We start from the raw sequence: 23936 nt of genomic DNA on the forward strand, positions 1-23936 counted from the left end.
TACTTTTTTTTAATTATTATTTCTCATTTATTTCATACAGCATATACTTAATGTTTAGTATATTATCCCACTTTATGACCCACTGGGGTCATAAAGTGGGAAAGTTTATATTCTCTTGCTAGATTTGGAGTCGAAGATTTGATTCAGTAACTCCAAGGAGGCTCGACTTGATTGGAGAAATTGGCACCTTGCGTGATCTTAAAAACTATCTATAAGTTAGGCTACATGCTTTACTTAGGCTATTTTGGCTTTAGATCCATTTTATCATGAAAAACTTGTGCAAAGCAAAAAGTGATGCTGCTGATGCAAGTACAGCGAGACAGAGCAAAATAAGGGGCGGTACTTTTAACTGTTCTCCTTCCCTCCCCTCCATGCCCCGCAAGTTCCCATGATAACCTACTCATTTGCCTTATCATTGTTTCTTTGCTGCAAAAGTGCCTTTTGGGAAGCAGAACAATAGCCTAACCACACTTTGAGCTGGACAACACATCCAAACATCTAACCGGCAACTGGCGACCGCGCTCCTGCGCCGTGAAAGCACCGCGCCTGCAGTTCAATGACACCTCTGCCCGGTTAAAATCGATATTAGCGACGTGATGCCTTTTCCTGATAAATAGCATGAACCAAAGATATGTATCGACTAAATGTAAACAATTAACCTGCCCGATTTGCCTAACGAAGACACAGGAAGAATCTGTCGAGGAGAGAGCAGACATGAAGGTGAGTATTTGGGGAAATTCTTTACAGCTAAATTCAATGTGCAGGATATAGTTGAATAGGCAAAGACTTTACACTCATCCCAAGTTAAAACAACATATTTTAGCCACGGGTTTTTATCATCCTCCCCGCTCTATAGCCTATAGCAGTGCGGCAGCTGCTGAATTTATAGAGCGACCGCTGTCAGATTTGCCCGACTGTGTTTTTTTTTTTTTCTCTCTCTCTCTCTCTACAAGATCATCACGGCTCTCTCAGCATCCTCCACTAGTGTCCAAATATCCCGTCTGCCGTGCACATCGCCTCTGAGTTTCTCTGGGCTACTGACACTATCCGCTAGTCACTGCTTTTCAAACTGCTTTTTATCAGATAGCGGCACATAAACAAGTCGTATTTACCAAGTATAAGGCTTATTATTTAACCACAGTCGGGTCAATGTATATAGACGCGTTTAAACGGATCCTCTTTGAAAGGCTCAACTGCTTGAAAAGAATGTGTGTGTGTCAGCGCCAAGGCAGGTCAGTATATTTTTACCTAAAATATAAGAAACATGAGACTGTGTTGTGTGTAACCTTGTGTTGGTGAGAGATGTGTGAGCGTGTGTGTGTGTGTGTGTGTGTGTGTGTGTGTGTGTGTGTGTGTGTGAGAGAGAGAGAGAGAGAGAGAGGGAGAGAGAGACTGTGTGTGTGTGTAAGACAGAGGGAAGAATGTGGGCTTGTGATGAGGGTGGCAGATCCTAAGGATAAGGGTGCCATTTGACAGGTGCACCTTTCTTTAACATTCAACTGATAATATCCTGACATTTGTATGAAGTCATGTAGCTTTCAAAAGTTTTGTTGGCAGCCTTTTCATAATTCTTTGATGTTGTTTATTGCACTTTTTTTTTAAATCTTGTTTTTTCCCTGCTTCAGAATCTGTCTGGCATGTAAACAGATGCACATGTTCAATGCACCTGCACCATTTTTTTTGCAATAAAAAATAGATATATAATAAATGACTTGCAAAATGCACTCTGCAGTTGACAGCCAGGTGCGTGCATGTGCATGTGTAGGCGTGTGTGTGAGTGCCTTGTGTGTGTGTGTGTGTGTGTGTGTGTGTGTGTGTGTGTGTGTGTGTGTGTGTGTGTGTGTGTGTCACTGTCCCTGTTTGTGTAGGGTGTGTCCCTGCTCAAACAGGGGAGCTTGTTTTGAAGTGATGGATGTGTGACCCTGGCTTAATAGTGTGCGTTGCTCTGGGTTTGGGCAGCAGTCAAGGTTATGCTGCTATTATGAATCATTAATTAAGTGGAAGAGAAGGAGAGACATGTGGCAGTAGTGGAGGGACCGCTGCTTGGAGACTGTCCACACACGCTCTCATACACTGCTGCTCTGTCCCTACAGTCTTTGTTCTGTAGTATAACTGGTGAGCCCAATACCTATTTTGCACCTCAATTACTAACAAAGCATTTGGGTTTTATTCTCCGTTTGTCCTCCTTTGATTCCAGCTCGCAACCCAAGTTAGAACCAGCACTGAGTGGAAAAGCGTGTCGGCGTATTAACATGAATCCACTTGAACTGCTAATGAGAGGGGAAGATGATGTGAGGTGCATTTCTCCTCTGTCGTAGTAATGCGTGTCACCCGGGAGTTGTTGATTGTCTAATTATGTACCTCCTGTGTCCTTCACATTCATGCATATTCATGATGCCGTTTTAAGGTGTGGTTGAAACAAAGTAGGAGGATGTGTGTGTGTGTGTGTGTGTGTTGGGGTGAGGGTGTATGGCAGTTTACCCTTGACAGGGCAGGGCTACGCAGGCACATTCTCCCATCTGTGGTCCAAACCTTTGCTCCCAGCCACTGCATTTGGATTCTGCAGTTGTAGCCCGCTCTATTCTTAGTTATTTTCTCAACAGTTCATGTGTAGTCTGCCCTTTCTGGCGCTGATGCAAAAATTTAAATGGAACAAAATACCCATGCTGGAACTGACGCTCATGTCTCTGCCTGTGTTGAGATTCAGTTTGGATTGGATAAGCCCCCTGTTAAGCGGGTACACTCAAACTGAGAGTGCAAATCAATAACCGATCAATAATATTGTGTGGAATTACTATTTACACAGCAAGATTTTTGAAATGTCAACAAGGCCGTGAAACGGGTGGGATCCTTGAGTCAGATCTGAGTTGGACAACTGGGATCAATATCAGGTGGTGAGACAGGCGGCAAGAGCAGCCGAGGGTCACCTTCACCCATCCCTACTGAATCAGCAGTATCTCTCTTACTTACACTCCCTCTCACACACACACACACACACACACACACACAAACACACACTTGAAGCCCAGCTTGGGTTACCAAACTGTGACCTCACAAAAATGCTCATTATAGTGAACTGAACTCCCTCCCTCCTCCCCCTTTCCTTATGAATAATTCATTTTGCCATTATGATTTCAATCATTCCTTCACACTGGCCTTTCTCTTTTTCGATTCTTCTGTGTTAGTCCGATTTTCCTTCGAGCATTGGCTGTGTTTAGCGTCTTGTCGTCTTCCAGTCGCCCTCCTTTCTGGTTTTCCATTTCTGTCTCCCTTATCCATCATCTTTGTTGAGGAGCCGAGACACTTCTCGGCTCTGTTTAATTAAACTGCTATCTCTCCCTGATGAGAGCTCATCTCTGATCTCAGCGAGGAGCGTAATACTTCCTGGCAGACCGAGTGAGAGGACCTGTTGTTTTAGTGGCGTTCCTCAGAAGAGCAGAGCGTACGCAAAACAACACGACTCACTCATGTGGCCCCTTGCCTTGACCTTCATCATGTGAGGTTAGAGATACAGTTTCCTCGAAGGGAACATCATGAGCCAGCGCTATCCTGTCAGGTGTGTTTGGGTATCGCTCCAACGCTCAAAGATATTTTAATCTCACACAAAGTCCCTTTGTATGCAGACAGCACACAGGAACAGCACTCATAAAGACACACACTGGAATAGATTTTGGATTTGTTATGGCCGTGCAGAGGATCGGGAATGTACTTTTCACTGCATTCGTGAGCTTGCTCATGAATTCATCTTATGGGGTTGTGCATGTGTGTGTTTGTGTGTATGACAGAGGGAGTTATTTTGCGTTTTTCATCCCACAAGCATTTAATCTTTTATTTTTAAATCTGCCACTGCTGTCTGTTTTGTGTTGAGCACTCCCATGCCCTAGATTTGAAAGTGAGTGAGCATCAGGGAGCTTTAGTTCACCCCATGTTGGTTGCACAGTTTGGTGTAAACGTTCAGAGGGGGAGGTCAGGCGAAAGATGCTGAATAAGATGAAGAAGAGATGTGCTATGGGAGAATACTCTTCCACGTCTTCTGCCTGTCTACAAGGCAACTATTCTATTAGTTGCAATGAATTTAAGGTCACTGGTTATTTAAGATGCTTTACTTGGCTGACCTCCAACACCACCCATGGGAGGATGCTGTAAGATTAGGAGCAGTGTGCTTCACTACAGGTTAAAATGAAGAGATGAGCTTAGTGTTCAATGTGTGGGATGGGTTCAACTGAAGGGTTTATTTTCAACCACCCATGTCTTGCACTTTGCACAGAGAGTGTCCTGCAATGGCAAGTAGAGGGGCAACTTGGACCGCGGGTTTGGCTCTCAAAGTTCTTCATTACATAATAGGGTTAGTTATTCTGGAAGATTGCTGGTGAAAATGTTTTAAAGTTTGATGCACTTTAACCTACAAATGAAAAAGTATGCTATCTTCGAAGGCTACACTGGACATAAGTGTTGCATAATGCTTTCCCATCTAATGATGTGCCTGTTTTTTAAAGATTTGACCAATAATGAATAAATGAAAATGGAATAATGTTGATCAAAATGTATGAGTTTCTTATGTTTTATTCAAACTGGACAGACACTTTATTGTGTGAGATGCATTGAGTACATTTTCTTGTATTTTGGCCTCTTATTGTTTAAAATGGAATCTTGGATTTATGCACATGTAGTAAATAATAATTTGATTCCACTGTTAATTAATGCAGCTCATTTTTTCCTAAACAGTTTTTAACCCAAAATATCAATCAATCAGTCAATGAATGAATGAATGAATCAATCAGTAAATCAATCCACCTACACTTAACCTTTGTATATTAAATGTATTGATGATTATTTTCTCTTTGGATGTGCAGGGACAATGCAATTGGTCAGTAATAACTTTACTATGTAATAATTTATGTTTCATGGCACCATTATTATTCACGCTGGTCTGGTTTGTGCTGACTTATAAAGAATCCTAAATCTTTTCAGTTGTTTATTCACTGCAGCCCTTGTGGGGAGACAACCAAATGCGGCCCTTCGCCATGCTGGTCACATTCTAGCTGACAAAACAAACAGTCAGTCCATCAATATCCACCGAAATTCACACTTAGGAAAGACAAAGACTCACTGCCTTGAACTTTCACTTGCACATGCACAAAATACTAAATATGCTTACATCAATTCATAGAGCATGTTAGTTATGCTAATTGATCAGGCTTATTACATTATCATATACTGCATTTAGAGCGGAACAAGAATGTGGACAAGAGGCAGGGCATCAAAGGCTCAGTCTGCCAAGAAAAGGGAGCAGAGGGGCAAATACACGTACAAGCATTCATGTACATTAACTAACTCTGTTGCACATGTAAAATGTAAAAAATGTGTTTAGTAACATGAACATTTATTCAGAATTAGAGCAGCAGAGATAGGCTAGAGCAACGTCCCTTTGCAAAAGCTGCTCGTTGTGTTTAAATAAGTTTTCAGTCTTCAAAGAAGTTGGGCAAAGTCTGTTGTAGTCAAAGCTGATTATGTCAGAGCAGGATCTACAGCGGAGAGAGGGCTTTGATGTGGATGAGGGCCGGCATCCTGATTGACATCAGGAACATGGAGAGAAACACTAGACCTGACAGTCACTGCTTTCACCATGAAAGCCTGGCTCATATTGATAGAGGGGAGGTTACTATAGGAAGCTATAGTGAGCTGCTACAAGGAATATAAATACCATAGCTACCAGTTGTGTGGGTGACAAAATGGTTTTTAATGTTGAGTAAGTACTGTCTCAAATGGCTCAGTGTGTTGAAATTGATTTCCCTCATTTTCACCCTTCCTGATAAATCTGTCAAGACCAGTTGTTTTGTTCGCCTTGCAGGAGCTGCTTAGCCGAGGAATTCAATTAAGCTCTATCTTAATTTAGGTGTTTTGCTTACAGCCTTTTCCTGAAGGTCTTTGAAGATGCTCTCCACCCAATGTCAAGTGCTATTCCCTTCTGTCCTTTATACGTTGTTTCAAGTTGACTTTGAATTATTGAGCTCCATGGCAAGGCTCATCTGTGTTCTCTGAGTGAGGAACTTCTGTTGTGAATAAATGAGCACCCTGGAGGTGCAACCTGAAACAACCGCCTAGGTAATTTGTCCTGTAATGAAGACATTTCTCCCATGACTAGGGGCTGCCAATGGAACAATGTCTCTTAACTTTTTGCTCTATGGTGGCTAATCACAGGACTGTGTGGAGGAATTACTGGTGTAGGGCCTCAGTTTAGCCATAAACATTGTTGTACTGTAAGGTATTATTACAATGGGTCCCAGAGTCAGGATCCCAATTTATTTTTGTTAACATAAAGATTACGTTATTGTTTGACTTTGTTGCAGCGGAAAAAAATGAATTATTTTGGTTAATTAACTGAGAACAATGAATGTTCTCAGAACAATACAAGCATGACTGTTTATGCCACTCAGCGCTAAAAGGCATTTTTCAAATAGAAAAAAGCCTGAATGGCGCAGCTGTTTATACGTACTGGGTCCTAATAGCCTAGAGCATATGTTTTATGCTTTCTGAATAAAGGAATATAGTGCGGAAATAAAAATTAATCTCTAAGAGTAGCATCCAAGGGAAGAGGCTATATCTTCTGCCCTTGACAGATTGCTCTGGTTTGAAATTACACTGGAAGGCCAGGATCACAAGGCAAAGAGCCCAGCAGATCGCCAGTGGGGAGGAAGTCAGTGAAATAGGATCTGTACTGGTCAGCTGTTTCCTGACCTAAAGGTCAGCAATTTCAATAGTGGCTTCTTTTTATAGGGTTAGATATCCTTGAATCGGTATATTGTGTCTCCTCCCCTGTGCAGTTTATTTGGAGTCAGAGGTATTGTTGTTTTTTATTGAAATATGAGCTGGAGAGGAGGTCATCATCTTACCCTGATAATGCAATGGATTTGTCAAGGAATATCCCTTCAAAACAAAGAATGATATTGGAGGAGATCTGTACTTGTCAGATTACTGCCAGATAGGTTAATTTCCATTCTGAAATTAAAACATGCAGTATGAAGGCTCAAATTGTTCTGAGCACAGCTCATCTATGGTGTGTGTTACTTTCACAGTGGTATTCATTACAAATTACTGATTACTTGCTAAAAATTGTAATCAGTAACATAATCCATTGGATTACATGGAATTACACGACTGTCTGCTATAATAAGATTACTTCCAATTAGTTTTGGACTACTTTGCCCATGAAATCTGTAGAACATGAAGCTAAATGGACAGTTAATTCCAATTCATCATCATGTACTGTCCAACCATGATTAATCATTAATATCAAGTTGTGTAAATCTGTGTTTGTGTCTATCATTTCACACCTAAAATTCATTTTTCCCTTCAAACGTGATTGTGAGTAATCCAACAAACAATCACCTGTTTTTTCAATCATAACCCTAATCTAATAACTGAGGGAAACTGTTTACATTTCAGTTACCAGTTTATTCATAACCTGTTCACTGTTATCTGCTTACATGGAGTCTATTACTCCCCAGCCTTGATGGCAACCCGGCGCTGTGTGTTTTGAATGAATACAGTAAGACGAGTGTCCAGGGCCAGTTTGTAGAATCAACACCAACAGAGGGATGAGAGCGAGGCTGCATCTGGCTTTGTGTCTGGACCGGACAAGGCTTCAGCAGACCTGACAGGCTGTGGCTCATTAAACCCCCACCAGACAGAGGAGGTCAAGACAACAGCTACATGGGCACCACACTCTGCCTCCACACGCTGGATGTAGACTACAGAAAGGGCAACGCAAAACGCAACAACAGCCGTGCAAAATGCGACTGTGTAGGCCAAACAGGATAGGATAATACCACAGGCCTATCAGTTGTTTTATTTTTAGCATTTTAAGCATTCAGGCCAACTGCTGAGAAGATGTAAATCTTTAAAGCATGAAGGGACCAACGGCTTATAGGAATATTCAGACTTGATGCAGATAGTAATGCGCTATGTATGATAAGATGGAAAAAGTTGATGCTTATCATTTTCTCACGCATTATTCCTTCCTCATGACACACTTACAGCTTGTGGTATTAGTGTGATTTGTGTGTGGGTGGATGGCTGGCTTTGGGAAGCAGGTCGACAATGTTGCTGCAGAAGGTTTCACAGTGGGGTGGAGAGAGAGGGACTGGGGGCACAGTTAGGCAGGGATGAAGTGATAAGCATAATTTCAGGTCGGACCATGCCGGCGTAAACAACGCTGCTTGTTTGATCTTGTTTACTCAAACGTGCTTGAACAACAGTGACAATTCATGGCTTTGAACCAAGAATGAAATTCAAGTTGTATGTTTTTTGAGTTCTGTGCGTTGAGGCAACCGGCTCAACCATTCCCAAGCTCTGACTCATGTCGCCTGAGCTCAAGTCCTGCAAGGTCAAACTAGCGAGTCCATTGCCAACCCCAGGCTGTGTGGCGCCTCTCGATCTCCATCTGACCTCTGCCCTTCCTCCATTCCCTTTTTTCTCTCCTCTCCCATTCTCATACTCTCTTTTTCTGTTTCTCTCTGAGAGACACACATACACACACACTCTTTCTGTGTTGTGTTGTGTGTGTTGTATACCTCACGCTCACCCTATTTCCTACAGTCTATTTCTGCCCATGATTTTTTAAATCTCTCTCCAACCCCCACCTTCCTCCTCCTCCTCCTCTACCTCTGCACTGTTTGTCCACCAGACAGCCCCTCCTTTGGCCCAGCCGTAGGAGAGAGGATGGAGGAGGAGGATCTCTGTCAGATCTGCCAGTCTGCTTGCCAGTCAAGTGGAACGGATTAGGGATATCCTGTCCTTCTCTCACGGTTTAAACCAGTCTCATTAGGCCTGATGGGCAAGTGGGCCCAAGGGGGCCCGGGGCTGCTGGGGCTGGAGCTGGTGTAGCCCTGGCATGTCGCCCCCCCCCAGCCCAGGGTCACAGCAGCACAGCCTGTTAAGAGGATTGGGTGTTGGTGAAGTGATGACTTAATTGCTAATCTCCTGAACACAATGGAAGTGTAGATGAGTAAATTAGTGCCCTCAAGGAATACTGTATTTAGTCAAGGTTACCGTAGGCACCTTTGATAAATATTTCATGGGTTTATTATAGCATAGGCTTCCCCAAGTAGGTTTAATAGCTTCCTACTTTAATAGAAAGTCGGCGTTCTGTCATGTAGTCCTCATGTTGTGTTTATCTGATTGATTCTGGGACACTACAGTGTGTGTCTGTGTTGTCCTGTGTGTCAAGGTGACAGTGCTGCTCTGATAATGTCAGACCGAAGCTCGAGGAACATCCTCCGCTCTCTCTGGACATCACAGCTGTCACATCACAGACGACTCAAACAAGTCTTCACAATGTCAACTGCTCCAGTGGGCATCTTCAGCTCACAATGCTGTTCTCTAGGAAACTGTAGCATGCTGTAGTAAAACATATGAAGGATGCACATACGTCACTTTAACTGTATTATTCACTTTAACTGTAACTAGCTGCCATTAGTACGCAAAGCATGTTAGTGCACACTGTGATTGAGCAGATGCCGATACAGTAGGAGAGTCCAAGGGAATATGTGAGCAATGGGGACAATTATTCATTGTCCAGAAAAATCTATAAAAATCCATATTACTGTGAATGCAAAATACATCACTGCAGATATAGAAATGACTTTGAGTGCTCCAGTGTTTCACTGTAGCTGTAAATTCTTAGTTTGCCTGTCAAAACGTGTATTTTTAGTTCACTGAATGACCCCTACCTTTCTAGAACACAAACAAGATTTTCCCATGTGACTGAAGATATACAGGAATGTGTAGCAGTTGCTTTGTGTTTATATGAATACATGATAACGTCAGTCAGTAGCATGCAGAATGACTATTAATTTTGGTTGGATGGGGTTGCTCAGCAAGTCACATACTCTACTGCTGTAGTGTGTTTGCATAATACAAACATCCGGTTTCCATGTTATGTTATTCCTCACTTTCATGCTACTGTGCTTTGAGAGGAAACGCCTTTGACTGTGAGATACTTCATGCTTGAATTATTCATGATTTTCACACATCAAGATATGAAACAATGCAATTCCATTTGCAGACTTAACACATTGACAGCTGATATAAGGTTAAATTACAAACCAGCCTTCTTCCTAAAGTCATGGGATCTTACCCTTTCAAGTTATGCAACTGACACTGTCTTTTCTCCTGTCTCATACCTTCTCCTCACCTCCCAATCATCCTCTTTTTCTATCACCCAACCTGTTCCCTTTTCCCTCCAGCTCATTTGCCATGTCTAAGACGGCGGTGAAGAAGCTGCACTGGCGCTCCAAGGTGCAGGAGAGCTTCGTCCCCCTGCTAGGATCCTCGGGGGACTTGGGGGTGGCCATTGGCGGAGGAGCAGACTATGGAGAGTTTCCATTTGTCACGTCAGCTCCGGGGGGCGGGCTCACAGTGGGCGATGTCATCCTAGAGATTGGAGGAACACCTGTATTAGGGATGACACTAGGAGATGTCCGAGGTGTGCTCAACTCCTGCCCCCATCCCGTCCGCATCAAGACTGTGTCTCCAGGTATGAGTCAGCATGCTAACTCACTCCTCTTTCAACAAGCCTGCAACTTACTGTTTTGTAAATGTGTAAATAAGCACCAAACAGGCAAAGGGAAACAGACTGTGGAAGGTTTTTCTTGCAGTAATGACAGTTATAAATTACACATCGCCCATATATAACACACTCAGTCTTCAATTCCCTCCTCAACATCGGAGACAATTTAACTTAACTGTTACGGCTTCTGTTACACTCCATTGTACTGGCTTCATTAGACTACACCCAAAACAACAATCTGTTACATTGATATCCGAGCAGTCATCCAGAATCATTTTGCTCAATAACCCTCCTCCGTCTCTCTGACGAGCCAAATCTGCAGAGTGTTTTGGTGCTGATTTCTTCTTGTCAATTAGTCTGGATATGTCAAGGCCTTTGGTCAATATGTGGGCAGGAGGTCAAAATGCCTGATGACACACACGACGAGCGTCTGAGGTCACTGTGGCGATGCAGTTGTCTGTCACCCTCGAGGGGCCTTGATATTTATAGAGCGGGGTTGGGGTAACGGATGTCTTTGTTGGGTCTGAACAGAGCAATATGTCAGCAGAGTGTCACCTGACTGTGGCTCCCCACGGCCTTGCTGGCTAGATTGATAGCTGAATTGGCCACAGGAGTGTAAATGGGGACCTTTACTCCTGGTCCCTCTGCCACTGGTAGATCCATTATCATTCTGAAGTCTGGCTAGCCCTCCCTGGGTAGGTTGACTGCGTGTAGTGTGGACAGTGATGGATGAGCTGATGCTCTGGCTTGCTGTACCACACCTCCTCCTCCCACTACTGCTCCTCCCACCCCGCTCCTCAAACACAGCAGTCCAGGATACAGTCTCTAGAGACAGGCATTTAGAGGCTTTACCACAAATACTCATCCTGTATGGAAAAAAGCAAAGTATGGTACAGTCTGTCCATTATCTCAAATGTTCAAGCTTCCCTCAGTGTTTTCTGACAACATAGCGAGCCCTCGTCGCTTTCCTAGGCATCGCTGATAACCTTGAGGTCTGACCGGGGGTCATGCTTCACTTTAATGGCAGCCCATATGTGACATGTTTGTCAGCATGTATAAGAGATTTCAAAGAGGCGAAGCCAGTTTGAAAACAACAGTAAGCTGTCATGGTTTCAGAGAGCTGATTTTCAATTCTGAACTTTTCTGCTCATTAAAACACACGGGCAGCTGTTTCACAACACGCCCAACAAAAGCCTATTATTCCTCAAAGCAGCAGGCTAGATCGCTTCCCCCATCCCAGCCAGCGACCATATGTGGCCAGTCATATGTGTGTGCAGTTGACTGCCTCTACTAATAAAGTTATACTACAGTGACGTTTTTTAATAGCATAGCAAATTCAATCTGCTACTGGGCAGAACCGCTGTAGCAGAAGGCGGGGGTGGGGCGGACAAGGGTGTGGATGGTTGGGCGGCAGCCTGCAGGGGAAGCACCGACAGAGCGGTCGTCTGTCAGACTGACAGGCAGGAGATGCGCTCAGGCCATCCATAACAGCAAGTGACCTGTCATCAGGGGCTGTAAAGCACTTGAGATGAAATTAGTAGATCAGAGAGAGGAAAAGGAGCCCCAGTGATCAGCTCTGCCTCCCCTGGTGTCAGCCTCACTGTTGTGTCTGCTGCAATAAGCCTCAGTCGGTTATTACACTATGCATGAGGTTGGAAATGCCATAGTATATACTCAAGATATATGTAAAGTGTTTAAGAGGAGATGTGTGTATATTATGTGTGTGTATATGAAAGGCTAGGTTGTAAATGATAGTGGTAAATCAAGCCCGGCGTCAATAAAGATTTGTATGTTCGCTTGAACTTTCAATCTCTCTGTTGGACGGGCTATAAACAAATCTTAGACAGGATCGTACCAGACTACATCATCAAACTGTTGATGCGTACTGAGCTGTCTTGTGATTTCCTCCCTCCTCCCCATCCCATCCTTGTTTCTGCGCCCTTCCCTTCCTCAGGCTCAACATTGTGCAAGGATCTCAGGTTGTATCTGAGTAAGTGCTTCACGCCCGGCTCCATGGACAGCCAGCTTCAGCAGGTGATCCGAGAGAACCTCTACCTCCGCGCTGTACCTTGTAAGTCTCCTCTGCACCTCTCCTCTAGCCCTCTAAGCCCAGTCTATATATCTCTCCTCTCATCCGCTGCCGCTCCATCTCTTTAAGTCTCCTGTCCGAACCTTTGCCCTGTTGCTGCCACCTGTAGCTGTCACTCTACCTTCAAAAAGCTCTGTAATTCTCCCATCTTTGCCCATGTGTGTCCCTTGTTTAAGCCTCACTTTAAGTTGGTTTACAGTGTAATCATAGTATTGTGGTTCTATCTGCCATACACTACCACTTACTTACGTATTTATTCAGGCAATACCACTCTTCAGATATTGAAATACTCCTTGACTTCATTAATCTTTATATAACACATCCCTATGCAAAAAGAGACATGGTCACCACCACGTGAATGCACTGGTGTTAATTGGTGTATAAGCCTGCAGAGCTGTTTTCCACACTTCCTCGTGTCAATATATGCAAGTAGAAGATTAGGTTGATTTAATTAAAAAAAAAAAACTTGACACATCACCAGGCCCGGCTTCAAGACTAAAATACCTCAATTCAGGTTTGGGTGAGAGAGAAAATGCCACCAGCACTATTAGGATATTCCCATAGCAACTGTCTGTATTGTCACACCACTGGGTTTATCCTGTGTGGCAGATTCCCCCTTCCTTTCCTCACTCCTGTGCTCCCAGCTACTGCTTTGTCTGGGTGCTGGTAAGGTGGTGCGGAGTCGGATGGTAGTTCTGTTTGACAGGTTCCTCTCATTTGTATAGTTTTGTATGATCACCTTCTAAAGAGGCATGCATTTTATTTGATGTGTATGAATAAAACCAAGCACAATGGCAACCAAAGGCAGCTAGTTGTAGTGCATCTGTTGCTATCTTAATCCTCTATAGTGTGACGTCACAGCAGAAAGGGCTAGAGGACAGAGTTGCCACAACAAGTGGGGGTTTCTGGGAGGATCTGTGTTGTTGTTGTAGACTGATAATATTCAAGCCGACATTATTCCATGCACGTTTATTTTCTTATGCAGGTAGTACTATGGAGGAGACAGACCACCTATCTGTAGCCTTAACCTTGCTGTGGCAATGTGGAGTTGTTGCTAATCTCTCCTTTAGTCCAGGAAGTAGGTCATGTGGGACAGTCTGCCGCCACGCCACACACCACACTGTGACAGAACAAGGCACAGGTCAAAACTCCCAAGATGGCGCAAGAAAGATAAACACTGTCTCTCTGAGTATGCATAAATATTCATATTATATTATTATTACAATTTTATTCATATCAAGCACTCTCATTACTGAGCCAATTCGTGCATCCTGGTGCATCTACAAGTGGCTGCACACAGACTGTCTGTCTGTCCCATATAAACAGTATCTCTTATATCCATTTTGTAATTAGAAGGGGATGGATAATGGAGGATTGGCGTATACAACATCAGATCAATCAGCACTTTGATCTTTGGTCGGGGAAGGATTTAAACATTGTTCTATGACTATATGCCCTGTATTTATGGATTAGATGTTATAATATAGTACATGCAGCAGCCCTGGCTGGCCCAGCCTGCCCTGCTGGCTGTGTCGAGCTCTCTAAACTTGGGAAACAACTTCCTGCCTCTCAGTGCTTTCTTTTTAGCAAGAGTGACAACGAGGCAGGCTCAGCCCCCGGCTGTGTAATCCTCTGATCTGCTGGAGATGACACAGTAAGATGCTGTTGTTCTCGTGCCTATACCAACACACGCATGCTGGCCTGATCCCGAGACGGCTTGGAAACCATCAGATCCCATTTCAGACCACTTGTAGATATACAAGCGAGACAGCAGAAGTTTTTCTTCATTTTTTTTTTCTGTTTTCCCTCGAGGATGCAGCTGTGCTTGATGTAACAGGAACTAAAAGCTGAGGAGTTTTCATCAGTGGCTCATTGTGGCCCCCTTCAGGACCTTATGTATGTTCCTCCTGTAGTTTGTTATTGTGCTGCTGTACGCAAACTAGACTGAATAAAACAGAGCTTATAATCACCTAAGATAACACTAAGTAATCATAGAAGCACAGACAGCATTGTTCAAGTGTTCAACGTAGCTAATTTGTCTTGTTTTGATAGCGTAATGTTAATATAGTGTAATGTTTAACATCAATAAGAGGATGGCTTCTGTGTTCATGTGGCTTTTTTATTTAGATGCTATTTCTTATTTTGAAACAAATTATCTGCCTTAGTACTGCTGTGTAATTTGGAGAGTATCTCAATCCCCGTATCCTTTTAAAGAGATGATGTACTCTGATGTTGGAGCTGGCACTGATACAAGAAATATGATTACAAAGGCTCAGTCAGGAGGGCAGAGCATAAAAATGGAAATGAATGACAGAATTAAGTAAATGCAGGCCTTGTATCAATAATTTAGAGGGGGAATTAAATTAAAAGCAAACGTCTCTCGGTGCCAAAGTGGAGGAGGGGCAGTAGACTGCAATCTAATGGCTTTATGTGCCCACTGAGACAGATAGGATGCTTACTCTGTGGTAATAGCCTTGGGGAGCAGGTAAATGTGTCGGCAACAACAGTGTGTGTTTAGTCCACTGAAATATAGTTTTTATTTAACACAGCCTTTTGTTTCATGTGTGGGAAAACTGCCTTTTTGGTTCCTCATCCATACCGTTTTGTCCTGTGTTCGATATTTGCAGAAGCCATTTTACATACACTCATTTACATAGTATTCTCCCATCCATATTTATATAATCAGTGTAATGATTTGTACATGTGTCCTTGGATTACTCAAAGCCAATGTCGTGCGGTCAAGGACAGCCGTGTCTCTGCCTCCTCTGTAAAAGAGTTTTCTAATTGTCTTCGGAGTGAGTCACAGATAAGAAACATCATCATTTGGTTATTCTAATACGCCTGCTCCAGTGTTGTCAGGCAGACCGTTTTGGCCTTTTCAGCTGTAGGATTCATTGTTAGCTATTTGCGTGGCCTGATCTTGACAGACAGCTTTCTTTGGGTGTTGATGCAGACTTCTGTGTAATTACCCCTTCAATCCCTATCTCACTCCTTCCCATGGGATCAGTGTGCGGCGCCTACAGGGACAGGCAGGGAAGAAGAAGATGTCAATAATCCATCCTGTCCCCCCACTGACATGTCATATATATCTCAGAGGAGGGTGCATAGATAATGAATCCCTGCCTCCTGCCGTATCAGCTGTAGAGATGCTGTGTGTCCTGAGGGGAGGAGAAGAATTGCACACACGTCAGATGCCATCAGGAGACTTGCTATCAGATCTTTAATTAGAGACAGAGCCTCATCTTCTGTTGCTGATTGGGACGCATAAACACACTTACCACAGAGGGAAGGGGTCAGGCCGACTGAGACGTCCTGTACTCTATATATGTGTGTGTGTGTGTGTGTGTGTGTGTGTGTCTGTGCATGTGTGTCTATGTGCCTTGGGGAGTTGCGTGCATGTGTGTCTGTGTGAGTGATCATAGTGAGTTTGTTTTGTTGTATGTGTGTGCATGTGTGTGTGTGTGTGTGTGTGTGTGTGTGTGCATGCGCATGCTCTGTGTGTGTCATTGTGGCATTAATCATGGGTTTTATAGGGTAACTGGGTGTGACTCCCTCCTACTGGCCCACACTGCCGTCATATGTGTTCCTCCAAGAGAAGGACGGAAGAAGGAGATTCGTCCTTAGTTTGGGCTTGGTGTAAATTTGTCTGGGGAAGGATTTGTTCATCTCAAGGTCAGAATGTAGGTCAATGTGCAAATGAAAATTCTCCCACCAGATTTGGCTTGATGAGTAAGTGACTACAGCGAGTGAGAATGCAATGTGCCAGACTTCACACTACATGCCTGTGCATGTGTTTAAAGGTTAGGAGATAGAAGTTCTGGTCAGAATAGAGGACACATTAGAGAGCTCTGCAGTGGTGTGGGATGCTTCTCCTGCCGTGATTTTGACTCACTCGTCTCTTAGAGGCCATGGTCAACGTTAATCAATTATGATGACAGACCATTGATCATCTTGGCTCTCCATCTTTGCAACCGTGCTAGAAAGACTTTAAGACGCTGCCTCAGAATCCCTAATTAATGTTTAATTCTGTTCATATTGATCTGTTCATAATGAAGAGGCCTTGGTAAATGGCTAACATCATAGTGATGCTCTTCATACCACTGAGTGACCAAGTTTTGGTTTACGGGTATAAGGGCTCTGTGTCCTGGGACTGATTTCACATCAAGAAGGATATGCTGGGATGAAGGTTGTCACTTGTTAATCGTTATTAACAATTAATGTGCTAATTTAATTTGGTCAGTTTTAGCTTATTTATGTATAGTTTGCTTAACTAATGTTTTGTTTCAATGCTGCACTTAATTGGAAGACATTGACTCATGATAATCACATGCCCAGATGAGAAGATATGTCATTGATTAACTGACATATCATCCAAGATAGGGCTAGAGGTATTTCTGGCCTCATGGCCATGATGTATGATGTGATATTTTCTGTTCTCTTGCTCCCCAGGTACTACCAGACAGCCCCGGGACGGGGAAATCTCAGGGGTAGACTACAACTTTGTCACCGTAGAGGAGTTCTTCTCCTTGGAGGAGTCAGGAGCACTGCTTGAGAGTGGCAAGTTCAAAGGTGAGGGACCAGTTGAGCAAATTGCTCCACCGTCTTAGTTCGACCTGATGAAATCGCATGCTGGTTTGTCATCTAGTACAAACTGTTCTAGACTATCCTAAGATAATTGTAACACAATTCATGCACTCTTTTTTCTTGATTTCTTGTGCCCTAATTGCTCTTTTTCTAAATACTTGCAAATATTGATATAATCTAATACACAGTTCTGAAATAATAGATTTCTCTGAATAATAGCATGATAGTATCATAGAATTTACTTAGAAATTTAGCTAATTATGGTATCATGTAAATTACAAGACGATTTCTTGGCAATACCTAAATTATTTTATGTTAAAGACTATTTTTCCATTCTGTATTCTTTCCCCCCTTTTTGATATGTATACTTACATCTTATCAAATCTCAACCCTGAGCATTATGGTTCAAATCACAAAACATTCTCATCAGTGTTCCCTACTAGTTGAGAACGTTATTGACAGTTTTTGTTTTGATGAATTAGGCTCACATAGTTAATGATGGGAAGGCAATCAGTTGGAATGGCATCTCTTTATGCATATTAATGTCATCAGGTGTTCTCATCTACCCTGCAGACTCCTCCCCGCATAAGGGTTAGACTGCTGCCTCTGATTAAAAGGCCTCCTTAGATTAACATCCATAATTCATAAGAGTTTAATGGGAACAATAAATGTCATCCTCACCTTGCCTTACATGTGACATTGACAGACATATTGCTACAGCAAAGCAATCAGGAGAATCAGCAGCATCATGCATGCAGTAGCCTGCAGGAACTGCAGTACATGATGATGGCTGGCGACCTTGTTGTTGAGTTCAGTAATCTAATGTTTCCCCTCAACCCTGATCCCCATGAACCAAATGGAGAGATGGAGGTAATTGGATTTCTTCTTTAGCTGCGAGGGCAAATGGATATAATTGAGAATATGGAAAGTATAGACTGTATTTTACTGATCTCAGGGGATATATAATGCACATATTCATAGATGTGCTGTATGTTTTGTGCAGAAACACCCATCAGAAATGCTCTCCTTTAGGTATAAGCCTTTTACCTTATGAACTCACATCAGATACGATGTCTGTAACGTATGTTCATGGAGATTGTGTGCTGTTACTGAGCACATTTAGATTCATGAAAATGGATTACATTTACATTGCAACAGCAATGCCAAAAATACATACAGTACAATTCACTCAGTGTAGTTTACAGTACAGTGTACTCATTGCAATTCCATTTTTCAAGGTGAGACATCTTCCTCATGATCTCCCCATCTCTCTCTGTCAGGGAACTACTACGGCACGCCCCGGCCCGTTCACATCGGCCCAGAGAGCCCCCCCATCACCTACCAGGAGCACCGCAACCTGCTCAGAAACTACCGCACACGCAGCAAATCGCTCAGCAACCTGGAGAAGACTGCAGGGGAGGGCGAGAACAGCGAGGAAGACTCCGGCCTGTCAGGCAAGTGTCCCTAAACCTGCTCTATAACACGACATGGGTGGCCAAAGTGCCATAATGTAAATTTAAATAAACAGCAAAGTTAGTGGTATGACAATAATAAGTAAGAGTAATCCTGCTGGTATTGTAAGAACTGTTAAATGGAATCGGTGCATATAGGACGATATGTAGTATCATCAATTGATTAGTACAGTATTATTGGTTTTCTTTTTATAGTTCAAGATCCCAGGATGTATTGATAGTAGAAAACCTATCCGTTAAGCCCTATACATTAGCCAGCAGCTAAATACTGCATTGTCCCCCTATCTATAGCTACAGTCTCTGATACCCACATTAATCAATCATTAGCACGATTAGTATGCTCCAGACTCTCTGTGTGGCTGTGGCCGCATCGATCGCTGGATCACCTCCAGAGGAAGGTCAGGCTGCCTTAGGGCAAGCGGGCATGGAGGTAAGCAGATAGGCCAGCATGTAGGCAGGGAGGTGTGGCAGAAAACTACACAGAAAGCATGGAAGTGAGAGAGCAGGCAGTCATGTGACATGGAGGCAGAGAGTATTCGAATGAAATTATTTTGTTCTCCTAGCACTGAAATAGCCAGCATGCGGCCATTATAGTTTTTTCCTACTGTCAGGCAAAAACTCCTTTATTGTGGATGTGATGGATGGCCCGCTGCACCAGCCACGAAATTCTCTGCATTATTCTTAAATGGCTGCACATTTTTTCATTGCCAGAATTCATTATGTTTAAACAGAAAGTTTGAAATCTCTACCAATGCTTCACGCCAGGACATGTTTATGAATCCATGCAAATACAATCATGGAGGGTGGTTAGGGTGGTGGTGGTGTTGGTGGTGGAGGCAGGTAGGAAGGCTGGGTGTTAGGAAGGTGGCGAGAGAGGCAGTGAGCCAGTGCGGTATAACGGGGTGTCTGATAAGAGATAGGCTGGCAGAGTGTGAGGTGAGAAAGGCAGCCAGGCAGGGAGCCAGATAGTTAGAGAGGTGTTCCAAACAAGCAGGTAGGGGAGCAGGCAGCCAGGGGGAGGGGGTGGTGGGGGGATGGATGCAGGCTGCAGGCAGGGTGGAGTTTCAGGGAGCTGTCCAACACCTCGACCTCTGCTGAGTCATCTTCTGAAGTGATACTGTGGGGGCGGCTGGGTCCGGCAGCTCTTGGAGCGTGCAGCGGGAGTCAGGACACCCCGTCTCATGTCCAACACCTCTCAGAGCCACGCAAGAGCTCACAGCTGAAGGACAGCTACAAGGACAGCGAGGCAAAAAAAAAAAACTGCTTGTTTTCCTTTAGCTGGTAGTGGGGAATGCATGGTCACACTCTCTCCCTCCTGAGAGGCAGGATGAAGCCAGCCGAGATGCTGACCTCAGGTCTTTCTGGCTGTCAACTCCCCGCTGGAATTGCCAGCATCAGTTCATTACAGTCGTTTCAGATTGCAGGAGAATGTAATGATTTGATTCAGTTTTATTCTCACTTGCTGCATCGGTCCTACCCGCTCTGCTAATGGGCCTGCCGATAATGAATCAGTCATCAACAGTAATTTCTTTTTTTTTTGGCATTTTATGCATTATTGATAGAGACAGTGCGAGAGAGAGAGAGAGAGGAAGGTATGGGAGAGAGAGGGGAGGACATGCAGCAAATGACCACGGGCCGGATTCGAACCCGGGTCACTGCGGGTAGGACTGAGCCTTTTATGGTACGCGCTCTACTCGGTTATCCGCCAGGGCGCCCCCAACAGTAACATTTCTAACACTACCATTGCAGGAGGGTCTGCCATTGTCCCTCCTGTCCACCCGTCCCCTGGCCGGCCCCGGGGGTCCAGCGGAGGGGATGGCAGTGTCATGGAGAACGGGGGCATCGGCAGCAGAAGTGGCGCCAGATTGAGAGCTTTGATGCCTGATCACTGGGACCAGGCCTTCAGTGACCCAGGAGAGCCTTACTACATAGAGTGAGTTACTCTGTCGACTCAGCCCACACAAATCCCCTCCAAATATGCTCTGAATATAATAGAGTTGCTATGCAAATTTGTCATGACTATTCATGGCAGGCAGGCTGATCTGTCTTCTATTCTGAGTGCATTCAATTCCAATACTGTCACATCATATCCATCACTATTATGACTCTGAAGTGGGTGGCTCTTCTTTTGCTTTCTCCTTTTGTCTCTCCAAGTCACAACCCCAAGAGGACCAGCTGGCAGAGTCCTCGAGCTCCGAGCAGGGAGACAGTCTACAAAAATGAATGTGAGCCTCCTTGTTTCTTTCTTTCTCTCCCCTCTCTCTCTCTAGATAGTAATTATAGGAACATGGGTGACGCATTTAACTGTTGAACAGCCCAATGGAAGCAACATGTTTGTCAAGAAAGGAAGTAACAGACATAGCCAGCTTGTTAGTAGAGTCAAATGAGATGGAATGAGCTTTTAGTTGAACTGAGACATGGAAGTGATTAAGGCCTAAAGCCCGGAACTGCTGGCAGAGAGCCAAGCCCACTGCTGCGGCTGGCAGGGCGGACACATGGTGGACACGTGACTGCCAACTCGTTTTCATAATTTAGTTATATGATCCGATGATAAAGGAAAAAAGGCATAATGTAATTTCTGATGTTTGTCCAATACGGCTGATTACAGTCAGTAAGAGACCCATCTGCTGTAACGCTGTGGTTCCAGCTTGTCTCACTGAGCTGCAGTGTACTCCTCTAGCCACTAGAAGGCGATATTGCTCAGGCACAGAATGTATGTTGCTCTGGAGGGGCTTGAATCTCCATTATAGCCAGTTACCTGCATGTGAAGGGATTACAGTAATCTGACTGCAGAAATGGTATCTGTAACCCATTACAGCTAATGAAAAATTAACACTTTTGAGATTCAGTGATTATTAATGACATATTTGAAGGAGAGAAAGGCTTTTATAGACACAAGTATCAATTTATACAATTTGAAATAATGGTTGCACATGCAACCATTGCACAGTGATAAGGGTCAATCACTTCAAGACATCATTTCAAGAAAAAACTGTACTAAAAATGGAAGAAAAACTAAATAATTGTTTTAAATGAAATACATTTCCATAGATTTTGGGAGGCAAATTAATCAAAACATAAATTAAAATTCAGATTACAGTTCTGAGTTGGGTCAGTCCAATGGATTATGTTACTGATTTTAAGGAGGAAGTGAATAATCTGTAGTGGATTCTGTTTAATACGACCTTTCCACCCAACGCTTTGATTTGTATGCATGTCTCTTTATTTATAAGTGTTTTGCGCCAAGTGCCATCTGGCGATTGGTTTGCAATGTTGTGACTCTCTCTCTCCACTCCTAAAACCCTTCACTTTGAAACATTCAGGCGTATAAACACACAGGACAAAAACTCTGTTCACCCCACTCTGTCTCTGGCACCCAAGTGGTAAATTTAACTTTTTTTTTTTACCCCTCCATTGACTTGAGGACTCCTACCTTGGAGGTAAGCATCATCATTTTCTCATCTCTCTCTCTCTCTCTCTCTCTCTCTCTCTCTCTCTCTCTCTCTCTGTTTCTGTATGTTTTTGGGGCTACCAGGGTTCACAGACCAGCCTGGGGAGCTCAGGGGCTTCCCCGTCCACACACACCTGTCCAAGGGCTCCAGAGGGTTTGGTTTCAACATCGTGGGGGGCAGCAGACCCAGAGAGTTCCTCCAGGTCTACAGTGTGACTCCAGGGGGGCCGTCAGCACTCAGGACAGGTAAAATACAACGAGGCATTCAAAAGTTATCTGAGATGTGTTACTGTAAAAAAAACAAAAAAACCTGAGATGTATAAGGTGGCTGAATCATTGGAAGAATTTCATTTCAAAACAAGATATCTGATGATTATTTATATTACCTATATTGGTATTGTAGTTTATCTATCTATCTATCTATCTATCTATCTATCTATCTGTCTCTGGCTCTCTCTATCTCTAGCCCTTTCGGATTATGGTTTTGGAATTTTCTGATCTCTCACAGCAAGTGTATATCTCAATCAGTCCTTAATCCTAATGGCTAGCACTCTAGCTATCATCACACATGCATATGCAGTCATACACACTCAAATTCACAGATAGGCACACACACACACACACACACACACACACACACGCCCATACACACAGATATTTCCATTCTAGGAACCCAGAGCACAGGCTGTCTCTGCAGGGAGGGATCTAGTTCATATCTGTTAATAGGCTGGTTTAGAGGGATTAGTTGGTTGGATTAGTCCACACCCACACAAAACACACAGACAGCATTTCATTTGTGAACTACACTTATCTGCAGACTCATGTGTATGAGAAAGGTCAGAATAATTAAAATAAAAGTATGTACAAGCAGTTGCCCAGAGTACATGCACCATGTACTAGACACAGGTCAACCAAGCATTATACAAAGATTGTGTATGCAAGTGTTTGAGCTGCAGGTTAGGAAAATATTAAGTATTAGGCAGGAAATGTATTGATGTTGAGATCCATATGCATCAGCAACCCTTTCTGCTTTTCTAGCGGACATATTGGTGTACATCAACGACATCTGTGTGTTGGGAGTGTCTCACAAAGAGGTGGTGGAGATGCTTAAGTCAGTGCCTGTGGGCCTCAGTGTGGATGTGGAGGTCAGGAGGGGGTACCCCATGCTCTACAACCCCGACGGCTGTCCCAAGCAGCCCCCGCCCGGGCTGCCGGACAGCGGGGACCCCACCCTGCCGCCCACTACCACCCAGCCTCAGCCTCTACACCAGCGCCTACCTCGCCTCCCGACACCCACTCTCCAGACCCAGCACCTTAATCTCAACGGCGTCCACCACGACGGGAGCTACATGGAGCCAGGGGTGCTGCTGGAGTTAGACGCCAATGGAAACGCCACGTCCATCGCTGCCAGACTGCCACCGCCGTACAGACGCTCCAGTATGGGCAACGCTGCCTCCTCCCCCCCTGTGCGCCCTCCTCGCTCCCTGAGGAGTTTAGCTAGGCTGCAGTCGCTCGACCCAACGCTGGCCAGCCAGAGTGACAGCGAAGTGGTTTCTGCCATTGGCTCACACAGGTAACATCTATAGATAAGGTACAAAGTAAGTTATATATCGAGAGAGAATAGTGCCAGGAGGAACTTTATTTGAATTGCATACATTTGAATTTGTCATATTCATATTGAACTGTTGAATTCAATAAAGATTTTTTGAGTAAATACATTCCAAAAATTGAATTTAAGTTTTAACTAGTTTTAGTTTTAACAGTTCAGAC

At 43.8% G+C, this 23936-nt stretch overlaps 1 protein-coding gene across 1 annotated transcript in view; it reads left to right on the forward strand.

The window, feature by feature from the left end:
* Window positions 1–1149: 1149 nt before the first annotated feature.
* The window catches only part of LOC139666583 (membrane-associated guanylate kinase, WW and PDZ domain-containing protein 3), a 38836-nt gene continuing 16049 nt past the window's right edge, over window positions 1150–23936 (forward strand). Inside the window, exons 1-9 of the mRNA XM_071545864.1 lie at window positions 1150–1232; window positions 10248–10537; window positions 12525–12641; window positions 17109–17228; window positions 18524–18688; window positions 20465–20648; window positions 20870–20940; window positions 22251–22412; window positions 23205–23739. Coding sequence (XP_071401965.1) covers window positions 1150–1232; window positions 10248–10537; window positions 12525–12641; window positions 17109–17228; window positions 18524–18688; window positions 20465–20648; window positions 20870–20940; window positions 22251–22412; window positions 23205–23739 — 1727 coding nt within the window. The remainder of the gene's footprint in view (window positions 1233–10247; window positions 10538–12524; window positions 12642–17108; window positions 17229–18523; window positions 18689–20464; window positions 20649–20869; window positions 20941–22250; window positions 22413–23204; window positions 23740–23936) is intronic.

This window comes from Centroberyx affinis, unplaced genomic scaffold (genome assembly GCF_046629955.1).
Source record: "Centroberyx affinis isolate AG114_WGS23_722 - 3 ecotype Tasmania unplaced genomic scaffold, CSIRO-AGI_Caff_v1 ptg005062l_1, whole genome shotgun sequence".
Classification (NCBI taxonomy): Eukaryota; Metazoa; Chordata; class Actinopteri; order Beryciformes; family Berycidae; genus Centroberyx; species Centroberyx affinis.